At 43.9% G+C, this 17,539-nt stretch overlaps 1 protein-coding gene across 1 annotated transcript in view; it reads left to right on the forward strand.

Moving 5' to 3' along the window:
- The window catches only part of CFAP100 (cilia and flagella associated protein 100), a 260,512-nt gene that overhangs the window by 227,632 nt on the left and 15,341 nt on the right, over positions 1–17,539 (forward strand). Inside the window, exon 15 of the mRNA XM_069643397.1 lies at positions 9,503–9,596. Within this exon, the coding sequence (XP_069499498.1) occupies positions 9,503–9,596 (94 nt within the window). The remainder of the gene's footprint in view (positions 1–9,502; positions 9,597–17,539) is intronic.

Raw genomic sequence — 17,539 nt, forward strand, 5'->3', positions numbered from 1 at the left:
ACTTCAGCCCGTCATCCGCCATCGCCGGAACCCTGCAAAACAAGAGACATCATTACTAAAGACTTTAAAGACATTTGAATGACTCGAAACTTACCGTTCGTGCAGTAAACGACGGACAGCAGTCCTCTGAAGTCAAGAGGCCTGCGCTACCTATCCAGTGAAGAAACTGATTACAGCACCCTGCCCCGAGGCAGATGGAGAGCTCGGCATTCACTTACCTAAGACATCTTACTCTACACGTCAGGCATACAGTGCACAGAGGTCCAGCCCAAAGAGCCAACCGGGTGCTACACATCACCTTTGAAGATACGGTAGTCGCCCAGTCAAGACCGGCGCCTCTGCGAGAATCAGGTGAGCGTTACAGAACGCAAAGCCTACCGCAAAACTCTCGCCCAGGCGCTATGGAAACCTCGGATACTGACCCCCTAGCCCGGTTACTTGGGGAACTAAGGGCAGAAGTGCATGCAGCTCGTCAGGAAACGAATGCTCTAAGAAGGAAACTAATCATTTCCAAGGAGAGAACAGACAATCTTGCTAGACAAGTGCTACAGTCACAAGCCGGACAGACCCCGTTACCCGCATCAGGGGCAAATCTTCCTTCAACATCCTCTATGAATCCAGTGCAGATCAACCTACCTGGGAATGTACCTCTGGCTCCGCCCGAACGATTTTCTGGTGACCCAAAGAGGTTTGCAGTATTTATCAATCAGTGCCGGTTGCACTTCTTATGCCGGCCAGCAGCCTTTCCAACTGATCAAGCAAAAGTAGCTTTTGTACTTTCGTACCTTAGTGGCAATGCGGCAGACTGGTCGATCCCTCTAGTTAATCAAGATGATCTGGTTCTCCATGATTTTCAAGCCTTTCAGCTTAGTATGGAAAAACTGTTCGCAAGACATTCACAGGGGCAGGCCTTGGACAATGAGCTTCTTTCGTTGCGACAGGGTAATCAAGACCTTTTGGCTTATATTGCATCTTTCAATAGACTAATAGTGGAAACTCAATGGCCTGAGGACAAAAGGATTACGCTGTTTTATAGAGGTCTACGTGGAGAGCTCAAAGACGTTTTAGCCCAAGTAGTGAATCCCCCACAAGACTGTTCGGATTATATAGACTTGGTCGTTCAAATAGATCACAGGCTGCAGAACAGGAAGGCCGATCGTTCCAAGTTTGATGCTCGAGTATTTTCCAAACCGCCAACTCCTTCCAAAGGAGTAGACTCCGGGGAACCCATGCAAATAGGGGGTCTGAAAGGTCCTCTAACACAAAGGGAGCGGGAAAGGAGGAAACAGTTGCAATTATGCCTATATTGCGGAAACTCAGGGCACTTTCTTCGAGACTGTCCGGTGAAACCTGCCAAGAAGGCAGTAGGAGCTGCAGTTACCAAAGTTACAAACTCTGAGCAGGGAAACGACCTCGCCCGACAAGAATAGAGGTCCTCTTGCCGAGCGTGAAAACCAGTTCCGTGACCTCGCATTTCGTGATACCTATGGTCCTCATTAGCCCTGATAATCCGGATCGATTACATGCAATTGAAGCTTACGTCGACAGCGGTGCCATCGGCAATTATGTGGATCATGAAATGGTTTTGAGGATGAATCTAACTCTTTGTCCCAAGGCTGTAAAGGACGTCATTACTACGGTGGATGGTACGGAGATAGCCTCCGGGCCAGTAACGCATACCACTCAAGAGGTGACGCTAGTAAGTCAAGATGGACACCATGAGAAGATCGTGTTCGATGTGATCAAGGCCCCTCAGTTTCAGATTATTCTAGGAATACCTTGGTTAGAGAAACACAATCCTCTGATCGATTGGCGAGCAAGAACGGTCCAGTTTCCAGAATGTGTCTCTACTTGTCACCCTCCACCTGGTGTTGCACTGGCCGCAATTTCTTCAGAGACTCCCCAGTTACCTCCCGAATACCTAGAATACCAAGATGTTTTCCGGAAGGATCAGGCTAACTCTCTACCTCCTCATAGGTCTTATGACTGCCAGATAGACCTGATACCTGGATCTACTCCTCCTTGTAGTAGAATTTATGCCCTCACCGAGCCTGAGAACCTTCACCTTCGACAATACCTGGATCAATACCTGGCAAATGGGTTTATTCGTCCTTCCAAGTCCCCTGCTTCTTCAGCTTTGTTCTTCGTTCCAAAAAAGGAAGGAGACCTTAGAACTTGTATCGATTATCGCTCCCTGAACCAGATCACCGTTAAGAATAGATATCCGTTACCTTTGATCCCTGAACTCCTGGACCAAGTCAGAAAAGCATGCATATATACAAAGCTGGATCTTAGAGGAGCTTACCACTTGGTACGAGTAAAAGAGGGCGATGAATGGAAGACGGCCTTCCGCACCAAGTATGGGCTATTTGAATATCAGGTCATGCCCTTCGGACTTTGCAATGCCCCGGCCGCCTTTCAATATTTTATGAACGATGTCCTCAGAGAGCTCATAGATGTATGTGTTGTTGTTTACATTGACGACATCCTCGTTTATTCTTCATCGGAATCTGAACATCGGAAACACGTGAAAATGGTCCTCGAAAGATTGCGTCAACACAAACTTTTCGCTAAGTTGGAAAAATGTGTTTTCAACGTGACTGAAGTTGAATTCTTGGGATTCATATTATCACCTGGCGGAGTGCGTATGGATTCAAAGAAGGTCGATGCAGTTCTCAAATGGCCATCACCATCCTCCGTAAAAGGTGTGCAAAGCATGTTAGGCTTCGCTAACTTTTACCGCAGGTTTATCCCCGAATTCTCTCGAATAGTCCAGCCCATCACTGCCTTGTTAAAGAAAAACAAACGTTTTGAATGGTCTACCGAGGCGGAACAAGCTTTCCAGGATTTGAAGACTAAATTTATCTCTGCACCAATCTTAAAACACCCTCGCCCCGAACTCCCCTACATCGTGGAAACTGATGCTTCAAGCCTTGCCATGGGGGCAGTTCTATCACAAAAGGACCCGGTAACCAATCAGTTGCATCCCGTGGCATTTTGGTCCCGCAAATTCTCGCCTCCTGAAATCAATTACATTCTCGCCTCCTGAAATCAATTACACGATTACTGACAAGGAACTTCTGGCTATCAAGTCTGCCTTTAAGGCTTGGCGGCATTATCTGCTGGGGGCCCGACACACCGTTACTGTGATTACGGATCACCGAAACCTGCAATATTTGAAGACCGCAAAAGCCCAATCCTCTAGACAACTCCGTTGGGCATTATTCTTTGCCGAGTTTGACTTCATAATTACCTATCGACCTGGTACAAAGAACGGTAAAGCCGATGCCCTTTCTCGGATGGGAGTGGAAGAACACTTGGTCAACCCTAAACCTGTACCAATCATTCCCGAACAAAGAATTCTGGGTGTAATCGCCACAGAATCCATAGAGAAAGTTAAGGATAAAGCCAGGCAACTTGTAACTACAGCAGACATACAGAATTGGCATCTGCAGGGAAAGGACTTTGCAGTAAAGGACAACTTATTGTATTTCCAAGAACGATTATACCTACCCAGCACAGATTTACAGAAAAAAGTAATCTCTTGTTATCACGACTCTTTAATGGAAGGTCATCCCGGTATAGCCAAGACCTCAGAAAAGATCAAGCGCTACTTCTGGTGGCCGTCTTGGAAAAAAGATATCAGAGACTTTATAATGTCCTGTGGAGTATGCGCCCAAAACAAGAGTCAAAAGGAAAGACCAGCAGGCCTCTTACGCCCTATTGACATCCCACCTCGCCCTTGGCATACGCTTTCTATGGACTTCATCACTGATCTACCTCCATGCTCCGGATACAATACGATTCTAGTAATCGTGGACTTATTCTCCAAGATGGCGCATTTCATTCCGCTCAAAGGCTTGCCAACAGCAGCAACTCTGGCCCGAGAATTTCTCGAAAACATCGTCCGACTGCACGGTTTTCCTTCGGTTCTAATTTCGGATCGAGGTAGTCAATTTATTTCTCATATTTGGCGAAGTTGCTGTCGGTCGGCTCAAATTGATGTGAGACTATCGACCAGTCACCACCCTCAGACCGACGGACAAACCGAGAGGACCAATCAAACTCTGGAACAGTATTTACGCTGCATGCTGCAACAAACTGAAAAAACTTGGAAAGATATCCTTTGGATAGCCGAGTATGCCTACAATAACTCTGTCCATTCGGGAACTGGGAAAACCCTGTTTTTTCTTTTGTACGGCAGTCACCCTCAAACCTCGGAGTTGGATCCCCTCCAAGATCTTGAAACACCAGCAGTAGACTACCTGCATTCTACAATCACCCAAGCCTTTAAGGAAGCTGTTTCTCACCTTCAAAGGGCTAAAGAACAATACAAGAAAGGAGCAGATCAACATCGGAAGGAAGCCCCTCACTATCAAGTAGGGGATCAAGTCTGGTTATCCACCAAATATCTATCTCTAAAAGGGCCACGCACATTCAACCCAAGATACCTTGGTCCCTATTCCATCACTACCATAGTAAACCCAGTAGCGGTCAAGTTGGACTTGCCCCCGCACATGAAGATACATCCGGTCTTCCACGTCTCTCTATTAAAACCTGTGCAACCTCAAACCCGACTAACCAAATCTCCAAAACCTATCCTAGTGGATGGAGAACTCGAGTTTGAAGTCAAAAGCATTCTGGACTCCAAGATCTCCAAATCTAAACTATTCTACCTAATTGACTGGAAAGGCTACGGCCCCCAAGAGAGATCCTGGGAACCTGCTGAATATGTCCACGCTCCTCGCCTAATCAAAAGATTTCACCGAACATTTCCTGACAAGCCAAAACCCCCGGAGAAGCCCGGTTTGGGAGGGGCCTTGAGGGGGGGTACTGTCATGATCTCTGCTTCCAAAAGGTCAGGGTTTTCCCAACTCCCTTGGAAGCAGATCCATAACCCAGGTTCCAATTGGGACCTTTTGGACCCAGTCCTGGCGCCAGTGGCACCAGGCTCATAAATATGCCCAGTCCCAGCGCTGGAAGCGCCGGGCTCATAATGCTTGGGTGGACTTACCTTCAGCAGACCATGCTGCTTACTTGCCTGCCAGTTGAGCCTCTGATCCTCTTCTGTTTGGAACTACTTTTCCTGTTGGGTGGGGCTGGAGCCACTCCCTAGATTCAGAACACTGGAACTCTTCTGGAAGGCAGGAACTCTTTTCTTACCAGGAACTCTTTTCTTACTTAGGCGTGGCTGTGGAAGGAGACACCTAAGCACTACAGGAGGCTATTTAAACCACACCCGGTGGATGAATCTTGCTTTGCGTTATTCTGCAACCTCTGCAGCAGAACGCTCATCGTGTCTTCTGCATCCGGTCCTGGGCCTAAGGAAAAAGGCTTACCATCCTGAATCCAGTCTTCAGCAACACCTATAAAGACAAGAAAGAACAGGTTAGCTTTCCGGCATCTGAAAGGCAAAGGCTTACCATCCTGAATCCAGTCTTCAGCAACACCTATAAAGATAAGAAAGAACAGGTTAGCATTCCGGCATCTGAAAGGCAAAGGCTTACCTACTCTTCGTGCGCTCCGGAGGTCTTCACACTGCATTCCGGCATCTGAAAGACAAAAGTTTACCAACTCTTCGCACGCTCCGGAGGCCTTCGGCGCTGCATCCCGCATCTGAAAGACAAAACAAGGTGCGTTTAAAGACATTGGGGAACTTTAATACTCACGTGCCATTACTCCTTTCCACATCTAATCCAGTGGGTATTCCGGCACCCTGCAGCCGCTCCGAACTCGTACCTGCAAAATAAAAAGACAGTTAGAGCGCATAGTGAAGCAGGCAACAAGCGCTTACTTACGTGCTTCCAGGCGCTTCTATTCATCACACGGGTTCCATCTTCAACTCACTTCAGCCCGTCATCCGCCATCGCCGGAACCCTGCAAAACAAGAGACATCATTACTAAAGACTTTAAAGACATTTGAATGACTCGAAACTTACCGTTCGTGCAGTAAACGACGGACAGCAGTCCTCTGAAGTCAAGAGGCCTGCGCTACCTATCCAGTGAAGAAACTGGTTACAGCACCCTGCCCCGAGGCAGATGGAGAGCTCGGCATTCACTTACCTAAGACATCTTACTCTACACGTCAGGCATACAGTGCACAGAGGTCCAGCCCAAAGAGCCAACCGGGTGCTACACATCACCTTTGAAGATACGGTAGTCGCCCAGTCAAGACCGGCGCCTCTGCGAGAATCAGGTGAGCGTTACAATGACACATCATAATAATAAAAACTATACACCCAACGAAACACAAAGCTTCACATATACATATACACTAAATCACACATCAATAATCATACCTCAACAATACGCAATTCATCAGACACAATTTTACAAAAATGGCAACTCAATCAAAATAATATGTCCTTGTTTCAAAATCCCAACATGTTTCTGTTCATCGCACCACATTGGTAGAACATTCATCAGGGGATGTCCTTTCGCAATTATTTATGTTGTTTCTAACACTTTGTGCTGTGGGTGACTCCCACATAAAACACTTGTAGTCGTATAAAATGCACTAAAAAGAAAGATAAAAAGAAAGAATACCATATCACCAGTTTGACTATTAATGCTATTATTGCACCTATGCCCACCATAACATCTATCACAATAGTATCATAGTGTTCGTCTGTGTAAACACAAAGAACAACAAGTTTACATCCAAAAAAGTACCTGCTAATTACACATAACACTTCTTCCACAATGTAGAGTTATTTCCACAATTCCAACACTCATAGTTGCTCTTAAATACCACACAGGATCTTCTGTCAACAGAAACAGCAACATCAACATGTGAACAATCAAGCTCCTGTTTAATCCCCCGATAATCATGCATATTAGTATAAAAACGACACCGTCACTGAACACCGTCCAAAAACACAATTCCTACCTTTGCAAGGATTGTACAACACATTTGCTTTATCCGTCTAATTCTTGAAGACGCATTCAGGTATTTCTTATGTAAAGTTGTTGTTCTGTGTGTTTACACAGGCGAACACTATGATACTATAGTGACAGGTGTTATGGTGGGCATAGATGCAATCCAGCGCTCCTGTCAAGTAGAGGGAGACTGTTAAATACTGACAAGAAATGTTGTACTTTGAGATGGAGAACCCAGAGCCCTGAGCCCTGTTGAATACTGGAGAACAGTTGTTGAAGCTTGGTGAACTTTGTGAACAAATATGTTTTAAACTTGGAGAGAAGCGCTTTGACCTTCATGAATTAGTGCTTTAAAGCTTAGGGAAGGGATCCCTGAGAAACCTTTATGAACTTTGTGAACTAGTATGCTTTGAACTTGGAGAAGGGAGCCAGAGAACAACTTGAGAATTCAATGTTTTGCATTTGACTTTTCAACACTATTTCTGTTGAGCAAGAAGGTCCCTACACTGTGTTTAGTTAGAAGCAAGGGCAAGAATAAGTTCTGACACAGCCAAACTTTTGTTTTGGACTTACTGACTTTCTTTAGTTGCATCAGTTGAGGGAAATACCAAATTAGAGAACGGGCAAGCTAGGCCTTACACCATCCTAACCTTAAATAAAGAGGTTTACTGTTTAGAACTTAAACCTTGTTGTCTGTGTCATCTCTTGATACCATGCCTGTCTCACAATACGCAGAAATACAAGGTTGATAAGACAACTTAGAAGCTTGCTAACGTAGGAAATATAATGTGGGAAATACAACGTGAGTTAAGCAGCCATTTTGAGAAAATGGATGTCAATATCGTATAATAGTAAGCGAGAAGCCTAGTGGAGAAAGAGAAAGGCTGCAGAGCAGACAGGTGCTGGAATACAGATTTGAGCAAGAACAAATTATATTTGTTTGGCTCCGAATCTAGGATGCTGCAGCAAGAAGCAACTTCAAGGCACGAAAGGAGTTAAAGAGGATAAACCATGTACCTAATACATATTTCGCTTAGATTAAGTAAAGGAGTGAACATTTGTGAGTGCCAAATATTGTAGAATCAAAGATGCAGAAAGCGCATGCATGACTGAGAAACCATGTCTCCAGAGGCCAAGGAGAGTAATAGCACCCCTTATAATTGAATCAAATAGCACTTAATAGAAGGGCAAAATGGAAAAAAAATCATGGTCTCCTCACACGTGATTCGGGACTGGAAAACAAGGCCCATCCATAAAATAAATCCACAATGTAACTTCACTCCCTTTAAAGTTCTAAGGAAGAGAACAGTCAGCAAGGTCAACTACAGAGAAGAACCATTGGTTTAGGGCCTAACTGTTGAGAGATGGTCGGGTAATTAGCTAAGGAGGGCAGTTGTCTGACGTTGTTCCCTAGCACTTCTGTTTTTGTTGCTTACGTGCTGCTAATAAGATGAATTACCAAGGTTGGACGACAACCAATCGTAAGGGCCTTTGTATTGGTGGACTATACATTGTCGCAGAAGCCTATCCGCTGCTGGTATTATGCTATTATCAGTATTTTATGCAGTTAGAGGTTGTTCAAGGCGTGCCTACCAGATAAGGGGTAGTCAATGATAATACTGATGCTCGTATAGACTATAGATATATATGTTCCCTTAACGAATCCCTCTGCCGGATAGGTTTTTATTGTTTGATACGTAGGATGACATCATAGCTGATGTAAATTGAGGTATAAAGCCTTTTGCATAATGGAAATGTGCTTAGAGTTTGTGAGCTACAATCTGTTTGTTCGCCAGGTTCCCCTACTTTATAGAACTGATAATAAAGTACTATTTTGCCATATTCTTTGATTCAGTTCGGTTATTTGGGCCTGAGATCATTTATTTGGTAATCCAATTCAGTATTTGGAACACCCCAGGTGCTATTGCGCAGACGTATTACACGTTTCCTTTACTTTCCTGTACTCACACATACATATCATGTCCCTCATGTCAGAAACAAAACAATCTGAGGGACCTCGATGCATGAAGGACCATGGGTACAGTACACACCACCCTAGGGATATTATTACAAACATGCCCAGTTGATGTCCCTTTTCGAACTTCGAAACTCTGCACCTACCACTAGATGTCAGCCTACGCAAAGTATGTGAACCTAAGCAGATACACGCATCAGAAATAAGATTACGGTGGGTAATGTATTCTATATTACAGCTGGTTTGAGTTTCATATATCGAGGCAAGAATCTGAAATGAATTAGAGCAGTTTGAGTTGGTGTGATATAGGAAACAAAATGATGGGACTCACTGGAGAGGGCTTCTTCGTGACTATTTATAAATCCTGACCATAACTCCATAGAGCAGGGGTCTGCAAACTTGGGCACTCCAGATATGTTGGACTACAATTCCCATCAGCCCTAGCCAGCATGGACATGGTGAGTTATCATAAAAGTTGTAGTACAAACAATCTGGAGAGCCGCAGATTGCACACCTCTACCATAGAGCATCTTATGGCTGTGTAGCACTCTCATTCATGCAGTAATTCGACTTATAAACATAGTCTATTTTCATGCAGGTTGAGTCTATATTCCAGATTTGTTGAACATGTAATTCATTTCAAATCAGGGTGCGGGAGGAGAAGATGAAGCAACAGAGGATGCACCAGGAGGAGAGGTTACGTCGTGCCCTAGAAAGAGCCCAATCAGATCCTAAGAAAACGGTGAGTATAATTATTAGCATTGTATACGACCTGCATGTATATGTTCTGATCAAAACCCAGAATGGGGTTCAGGTGAGAACATACAGGATGCTTGCTATGACAAGCCTGCTTCCTAGATAAGTGCAGGACCACTGATACATTACTGTCAGAGCTACTACTCATCCCCCAAATATTTCAGTAATGATCGGAGCCAGTTTGATTATTTCCGTGAATCCATTTCGATATTGACTCCCAAAGTCATATGTGAATGTAGAATGCAGGATACAATTCTAGAAGCAAATCAGATCAATCATTCAACAACTCATCCGTTGTCTTCCGATATGAGAAGGACTATTTTCCAAGCCTGAAGAATTTGTCAAGTTTTCAATTTCTTTTGTCGAGCAGATGGTACAGTATGCCCAGTGACATTTTAATGGACAGGAGCCATAGTTCAGAAGGAGGTTATCTAAAGTTGCACACTGCACACGGGTGTATGTAGGGGATTCATGTAGTGAAGACCTAGCTAACCATTGTTCCATCATCGGATGTACGATACCTGTGGCAAAACAAATAGACACTGGGAGTTTATTTTGATGCAGAGCTATCAATGAAATCTCATGTCTCCCACCTCTGTTCACCCTGCTCCAATGTTACCAGACTGCTTAATCAGTTATCAGCCATATCTGTTCCTGGAAAATAGAGACTTTCACGCTACTGCTTTAGTCAATGCAAGGTTGGACTATTGTAACAGGCTCTTTATAGGAACCTCTTGGGCTAACATCCAAGCCATTCAGACTGTGCAAAGTGGGGAAGTAAGGGTTGTCCACGGCTCAGCTAAAAATGATCATGTGACATCTTCTAGACGTGACCTGCATTAGCTCCCGGTCGAACATAGGATTTCACATAATGATGTAATTCACATACAAATTCTATTCTTTAAAGGCACCTCAATATCTGATGAACAGTTTGTCTACAGCGCAATCCACAAGAAGTCTGCACTCCAATGTCAATCAAAAACCTGCACAGCCTCGTTACAAGTGCGAAAGATTTGGCGGCACAATCTTTGATGTCTGTACCCATAGGGCATGGAATGTGAATGTTACCCTCTTTGCTCTCTTTTAAGAGAGCCACTAAAGCTATGCTCTTTAACATGAGTATTGGTTTGTTACACAACCTCCACACTTTACTTATTCTCTCCTGGCTTTATTGTATGTGTGCCTGTCTTCTGTTAGATGTGCGCCCTGAGGACCATGGGCATGCAGGACGTTGGAAGAAATAAATAATAATAATAATAATAGCATGCAACAGGTGCTGTAAAAAAGTGGTGCATACAGTGGTAGGAAGAGGTGAAGAATGCATAATGTAAATGGACAGGAAGCTTCAGTGATCTAGCGGTCTGCCTGCATAAGATTGAGTCCATATCTAAGCAGAATGTCAGGGTGCAGTAGCCAATTGCTATGGTGACAATCTACAAGGCAGGAGATCATGGAAGTACCAGAGCTTTGCATTGAAGGGCCTTTGGCCGTGATGGTGGGTTCTGTATAATATTAAGGTAGAGGGTAATGATACTGAAGTTGTTACAGGTAAGGCAAGTGTAGGGTCTATCGTGGCTTTGCATATGTTCAGACATTACAGTAGGTTCTACAAGCAATCATTTGTCAATGGTGTGGGGGAGAAGAGTTAAAGGACGAGTTAGAAGGCCAATGATTTAGTAGACAGGTTAATATCGTATTGCAATATACAAGGTTCGCAGACATTAGCCATTTGTAGACTAAAGTATTAATCAACTTAGAAAGTGAACAAAGACACCAGAGAAGTCACCTCCAGGGATCAGCGGCCAGCTGACATTTCAGAGACACCATGGAACTTTACCAGCATTCTAGATTCCACCTGTTGAGTAATCACATTTCTAGCACCTATTACTACATTAGCCCATTTATAAGATTAAACATTTAACCATGATTGAGCTTTTTTGTGTAAGTAGCCGTGTCACTGCACCCTATGTTTTGCCATTTGCTAGCTCAACAGTGACATGATACTCCTAGAAATCTGGTTGAGTTGGCTTCTGTCCTCTGAGGGATGACAAGCTGCAAACTAGATTTGAATTTACTTCAAATAACACCTTAAATAAACCAAATAAATTGTATCAGATTATACACTAGCACTCGTAATTATGTTATTAGTAACACAGACTTTCTTCTCTATTTAGTAAGCTCTCTTATCCAAGGATATAAATTCTCCCCTGCTTACATTTTCTTATTTGTTTTCTTACATAATAAAACCTGTAAACCTGTAAACATTCCCACATTCGCCCCTCCCCCCTTCCTGGTGCAGCAGTCCATTTGCTATATTCTCAGCCATATGATCAAAGCAGGTCCAAAATCCTTATTTGTGCGGACACCATTGTATCATATAGTCACTCTGCAAGTAAGATAGCACCTGTCCCCAATCTTTCCTAAAGACCTCTTGCTGCCCCCGTAATTTGTACGTCACTCCCTCTAGGGCGACAAAGTTCCACGCTTTCTGGAGACATTAGTATATTGTGGTTGCAGACTTCTCTTTCCACTGTTGAGCTATTGCCAACCACGCTGCTATCAGCAGTCATAAATCCTCTTTTTTTGTGACCCTGTGGGTTCCCCTGGTTCCCACATTCCACACATCCATACTTTATCCTTTATCATCGCCCCCATTTGTTTCCGTTTCTCGTTCCAAAAATGTTGTAATATTGGGCATTCCCACCAGGTATGCCTCCAATATCCCCTTGTGTCACAGCCGTTCCAACATTTCTCCAAGGAGGATGGGAACATTGCCTGGAGCCTTTTGGGTGTGTAGTGCCATTGGGGAAGTATTTTTGACACATTTCCCTCAACTGTATGGATCTTGTTCGGTTTGGGATGATACCCCATATGTATTCCCACTGTGGACTTGTTATATGTTCCCCTAATGTCTTTTCCCATCGCTTCATATAGTTCCACTGGATGACTTCCTCCTGGATTTTCAAGTATCTATCTATGTTCGAGAATAGTTTCCTCGACCATGTATCTGTTGTTCTATAGGTCTCAAAAGGATTCAGCTGTCTAGTGGCTGCCTCCCTAATTATAGGTGTTATCAACAAGCACTTCAGTTGGTTGTATTTGCACCTTTCCTGTTCCGTTAGCCCCAGGACCTGCTTGCATTCCTCAAATGTTCTAATGGTGTTCCCCTGATATATGTCTCCAATTGTTCTGCATCCAGCCTCCTCCCATTTGTTATATGCTTGTGGTTCCATCCCTGGTTGAAACTCAGGGTTCCCGAAAATTGGGTGGAATGGGGAGGGGTTCACCGTTAATGCACCTCTCTTAACCGCCATATCCCATGTCTGGATTCCCATCCCTAACACTTCACTTATTTTAACCTTTTGCTGTCTATGCTGTCGCCACAGTATCCCTGAGAGCTGGGAACCCGCTCCCACCCTATCCTGTCTCGCCAATATACTCTGTGGCATATCTGATAACCATTCCTTCATTATCCTTAACTGAGCTGCCTCAGAGTATCTGCGAAACTGTGGAAACACCAGGCCTTCATTGTTTCTTGATGCCGTTAGGGTAGGCATCGGCACCATAGGTGTCTTGCTTTTCCATATGTATGCCGTTGCCATGTTGTTCAAGGATCTAAAAACGGTCTTTGGGATTCTAATGGACATAGCCTGAAAATGCTATGCCAATTTCAAGAGTATCATCATTTTAACTGCTACCATTCGCCCCCACCACATCGTAGTTAGGGGATTCCATTTTGTGATCTCTCGTTTAATTTTCTCCAATAGTTGTGGATAGTTCGCCCCATACATTTGGGTGAGCGAGGTCGTCAATGTGACTCCAAAGTATTTTATCCCTCCTCCCGCCTTCTTTTTTAACTGTATTTCTTGTGACAATCTATCCAGGGTGTCCAGTTCCGTTGTTAGGTTCAGTCTTTCTGACTTTTCTATTAATTTTTAATCCCGATATTATCCCAAACTCATCCAATTCTTTCATGAGCGCTGATAGTGAATATTACGGGGTAGATGGTGTAGATAGGGCCACTAACATGTCATCTGCAAATGCTACTATTTGATGTTCATTTCCTGCCATTGCTATACCCTTCACTTGATCTGCTGCTCAGATTCATGCCAGCAGTGGCTCTAAATAGATTGCATACAACAAAGGCGAAAAATGGCCCACTTGCTTTGTACCCCTTCCCAAAATCACTTGTTTAAAAATTGTCCCATTTACTGCAACCCGGATTGCTGGGGACTGATAGTTCGCACTCACCCTTTGAATAAAGCCTGTCCCAAATCCCATATGTTCCATTGTTCTATATAATTGAGGCCACTCTACCCTATCAAAAGCTTTTTCTGCGTCCAATGACACAAGAATTGCCGGCATCCGATGATTTTCTGTCTTTTCTATAAGGTGACACACCCTTTGCGTATTAGCCAGTGTTTGCTTTGTCGGTATGAATCCCTACTGATCCTGGTTGATCAGTGTCCGAAATAATTGTGTCATTCTGTCGCCCAGTATCTTTGTCTATAATTTGGCATCTAAATTGATCAACGTAATTGGGCGGTAAGAACCTGGGAACAGCGGGTCCTTAGCCTGCTTCGCAAACACTAACAATTTTGCCTCATTCATCGTCTGGGTTATTGCCCCTCTCGCTTTAAATGTGTTAAATAATTCCGTCAGTCTGGGTATTAATATATCCTGGTACATTTTATAGAAGCAGTCGGGTATCCATCCAGTCCCGGTGCTTTATTTTTTGGTAGGTTTATGTTTGCGTTTCTCACCTCCTCCTCCCTTATATCCCCCTCCAAATTTGCTCTATCTTCCTCCCAAATCCTGCAAAGGCTCAACTTGTCGAAATACTCCTCTCACCTATCCATTGGTGTATCATCTGACGTATATAGTGTCTGATATTATTACCTCAATATCTCTCCTAGATCCTTATCTAGTTAGAAGCTTGTCTGCCTTATTAGCCTGTATATAGTATCTGTGTTTTGTATACAGTAGGGATCTTTCTGCCAGTTTACTCCATAATAACCCCAATTGCCCCTGTATTTGTTGCAATGCCAGACGTATTCTCTTTGTCAGGTTCTGTATCATTACCCCTAGTATCATCTTCAGTTTTCCCTCAAATTCCTCCTTCCACCTGCATATTTGTTTGTCCCTCTCTGCTTTTAGGGCTATTAGTAAAAATCTGTAAAAATAAGCTAGGGATCCAGGGGGCACTCGTCAGTGCCAGGTCTCTCCCGGCACATGCCCTAGAGATTGCGGACCTCATTACGACAAATAATCTTCACTTCATTATGATCATCGAATCATGCCTCCATGCTGCATCGGGCTCCACCATCGCGCTAGCTATATCAGATAGCTACACAATCTTAAGAACTGATAGACCCACCGCCAAAGGAGGGGGGGTAGCTATCATCGTCAAAAACACTGTTAACATCAGAGAAATTCCAAACTCCATGTTCCCCTCTGGAGAACTACTCTCATTCAAATTGGCTCCATCACTGACAGCCTCTCTCAACATTCACCTGATTTACAAAGCGCCTGGCCCAATGCACTCATTTGAGGATGACATAGCTCAACTGTTGTCTACAAATACTAAACCGAGTTACCAAACCCTCCTCATGGGCAACCTCAACGTAGGTTTTAATGATCCAAAAGATAACAATGCCATAGCCTTGGCTAATACCATCTTGCACTAGGCTTTACGCACCGGATCAAGAATACTACACCCATCAAGAGTCGGATTCTTGACTGGATAGTTGACCTCAATTGCAGCACTGTCATAACCTCTAACGCCCAATGCCCATGGCCGGACCACCATATCATCATCTTCAATATCCTCCAGAACTCAGGGTCTATCAATCTCCCACCAGTAGCACCAGACACCTTATCTAGAAACAAACATAACATCACAGCAACAAATATCTTACCATTACTGCACCCTATCCTGGCACACGTCAATACAGAAACAAACAATCCTTCTGTCATGGTAGATCTTTACAACCAGGCAGTCCTCTCTGCCATTGACATTATAGCTCCTCTCTCCATGCGTAAAGCTAAGCCAGTAGCCCATATCAATTCATGGTGCTCACGACACTAAAAACTCTGCGTAACGCAAAGAGAATGGCTGAGACCATATGGAAAAAATCACCTACTGAATTAAACAAAGTAACATTTGCTGGGACGCCCAAAAACTACAAACAGGCTGTCATCCAGATGAAAAAAAGTTCTAATTACAATGAGAGAATAATAAATGCGAAATCAGAAACAAAGGAACTCTTCACCATCCTGAGTGATCAGAAGTCTGTAACAAAGATGCCAACTGGAGCACCAGTATCCAGCAAGCATTGTCTGACAAAATATCACAGGCCTTCAATTTGAATTCACATCAGTCACCAAGTCTTAAGTCCTACAAATTATCACTAGTTTCAAACCCTCTAGATGCCAAGGTGACCCATGTCCGGCAGCAGTCATCAAAGACTGTGCGACCGACATAACTCCCTTCCTCACGAGGCTTATCAATGCTTCTTTCGAAAATGGCACTGTCCAAGCCAACCTGGAAAATGTGTGGGTACTCCCCTTACTAAATAAACTGTCGCTCAACCCGAACATTACCACTAACTACCCCCCCATCACAACAGTGCCTTAATTACTGTAAATACTATATAGAGCAGCTTATCTCCAGATCCAAAAATACTTGGAAGCTAACAAACTCCTAGGCCTTCAACAATCTGGTTTCTGCCCCAGACATGGACGGAAACAGCACTACTGGATTTGAAAATTCAAATGGATGAGCTCAAAGACAAAGGTAAATTAGCTTTGCTCCTCCTACTTGACCACTCCGGAGCATTTGATCTGGTCAATCATAGCATACTTTGTAAACATCTAGCCTCAGCGGCACGCTTCTCACCGAATTTCATTCAATGGATTCAGTCCTTCCTGACAGACAGAACGATGAGAGTTTTCTCACCTACTGTAGCAGCACAGCCTAGCCCGGTCACCTGTGGTGTACCACAAGGCTCCTGTGTCTCTCCAACACTCTATAACATATTTACAAAACCCTTATTTGACCGCCTGGATGACTTGGGTGTCACCTACATGAACTATGCAGATGACACCCAAATCCTCATCCCTATCTCTGAATTACATGACATTGACTCAGCCTCTCTGTGTCATATACCAAACTATCCAAACTTTGATGGCACACCATGGTTTATGTTTGAACTACGAAAATACGGAAATCCTCCTCTTAGTGTCTCTACTCCGCATTAAGAACCTGCATGAAGCCTTTAAGGTCTTCAATATCAACGGTAACATTATAAAGGTGTCTAAAGCAGGAAAAACCCTTGAGTTCTACCTAGACTCAGCACTCACACTAACTAGGCAAGTCAACGACACAGCTTCAGTAGCAGCCTATACTTCCAAATTGATCAATGCCTGCAGACCATTTCTGTCCTCTGACAGCTGCATTACCCTCTCTAGAGCACTCCTCCTGTCCAGACTGGACTACTGTATTGCCCTCTATGCAGGCACCAACAATCACAACATCAAAAAACTACAGGTGATACAAAACAATGCCCTCAGAACAGCTCTAAACATACCAGCACACGCCCAAACCTCCGCGTTAAGAAGGAATACTCGCTGGCTTCCTGTACAAGAGCGTATATCCTTCAGAACTTTCACCATCGCACACAAATGCCTACACAAATCAGCTCCCACTTACTTGGCAGACAAGGTCTCTGGAACACAATCGAACAGACACATGCGATCTGCACACATTACCTAATATAAAAGTCTGACCCTCACCAAAAGACCTAAAACACACACCACGAAAAGTTCTAACTACCAAAAGTTCTAACTTTTTGTGGTATGTGTTTATGTGTTTTGGTGGGGCACTGACTTGGGGCCTGTTGCCCGGAAGTGAGCGGGGGTTGCGAGGGA

The sequence above is a fragment of the Ambystoma mexicanum genome, chromosome 2p, assembly GCF_040938575.1.
Source record: "Ambystoma mexicanum isolate Mex_15411 chromosome 2p, UKY_AmexF1_1, whole genome shotgun sequence".
NCBI lineage: Eukaryota > Metazoa > Chordata > Amphibia > Caudata > Ambystomatidae > Ambystoma > Ambystoma mexicanum.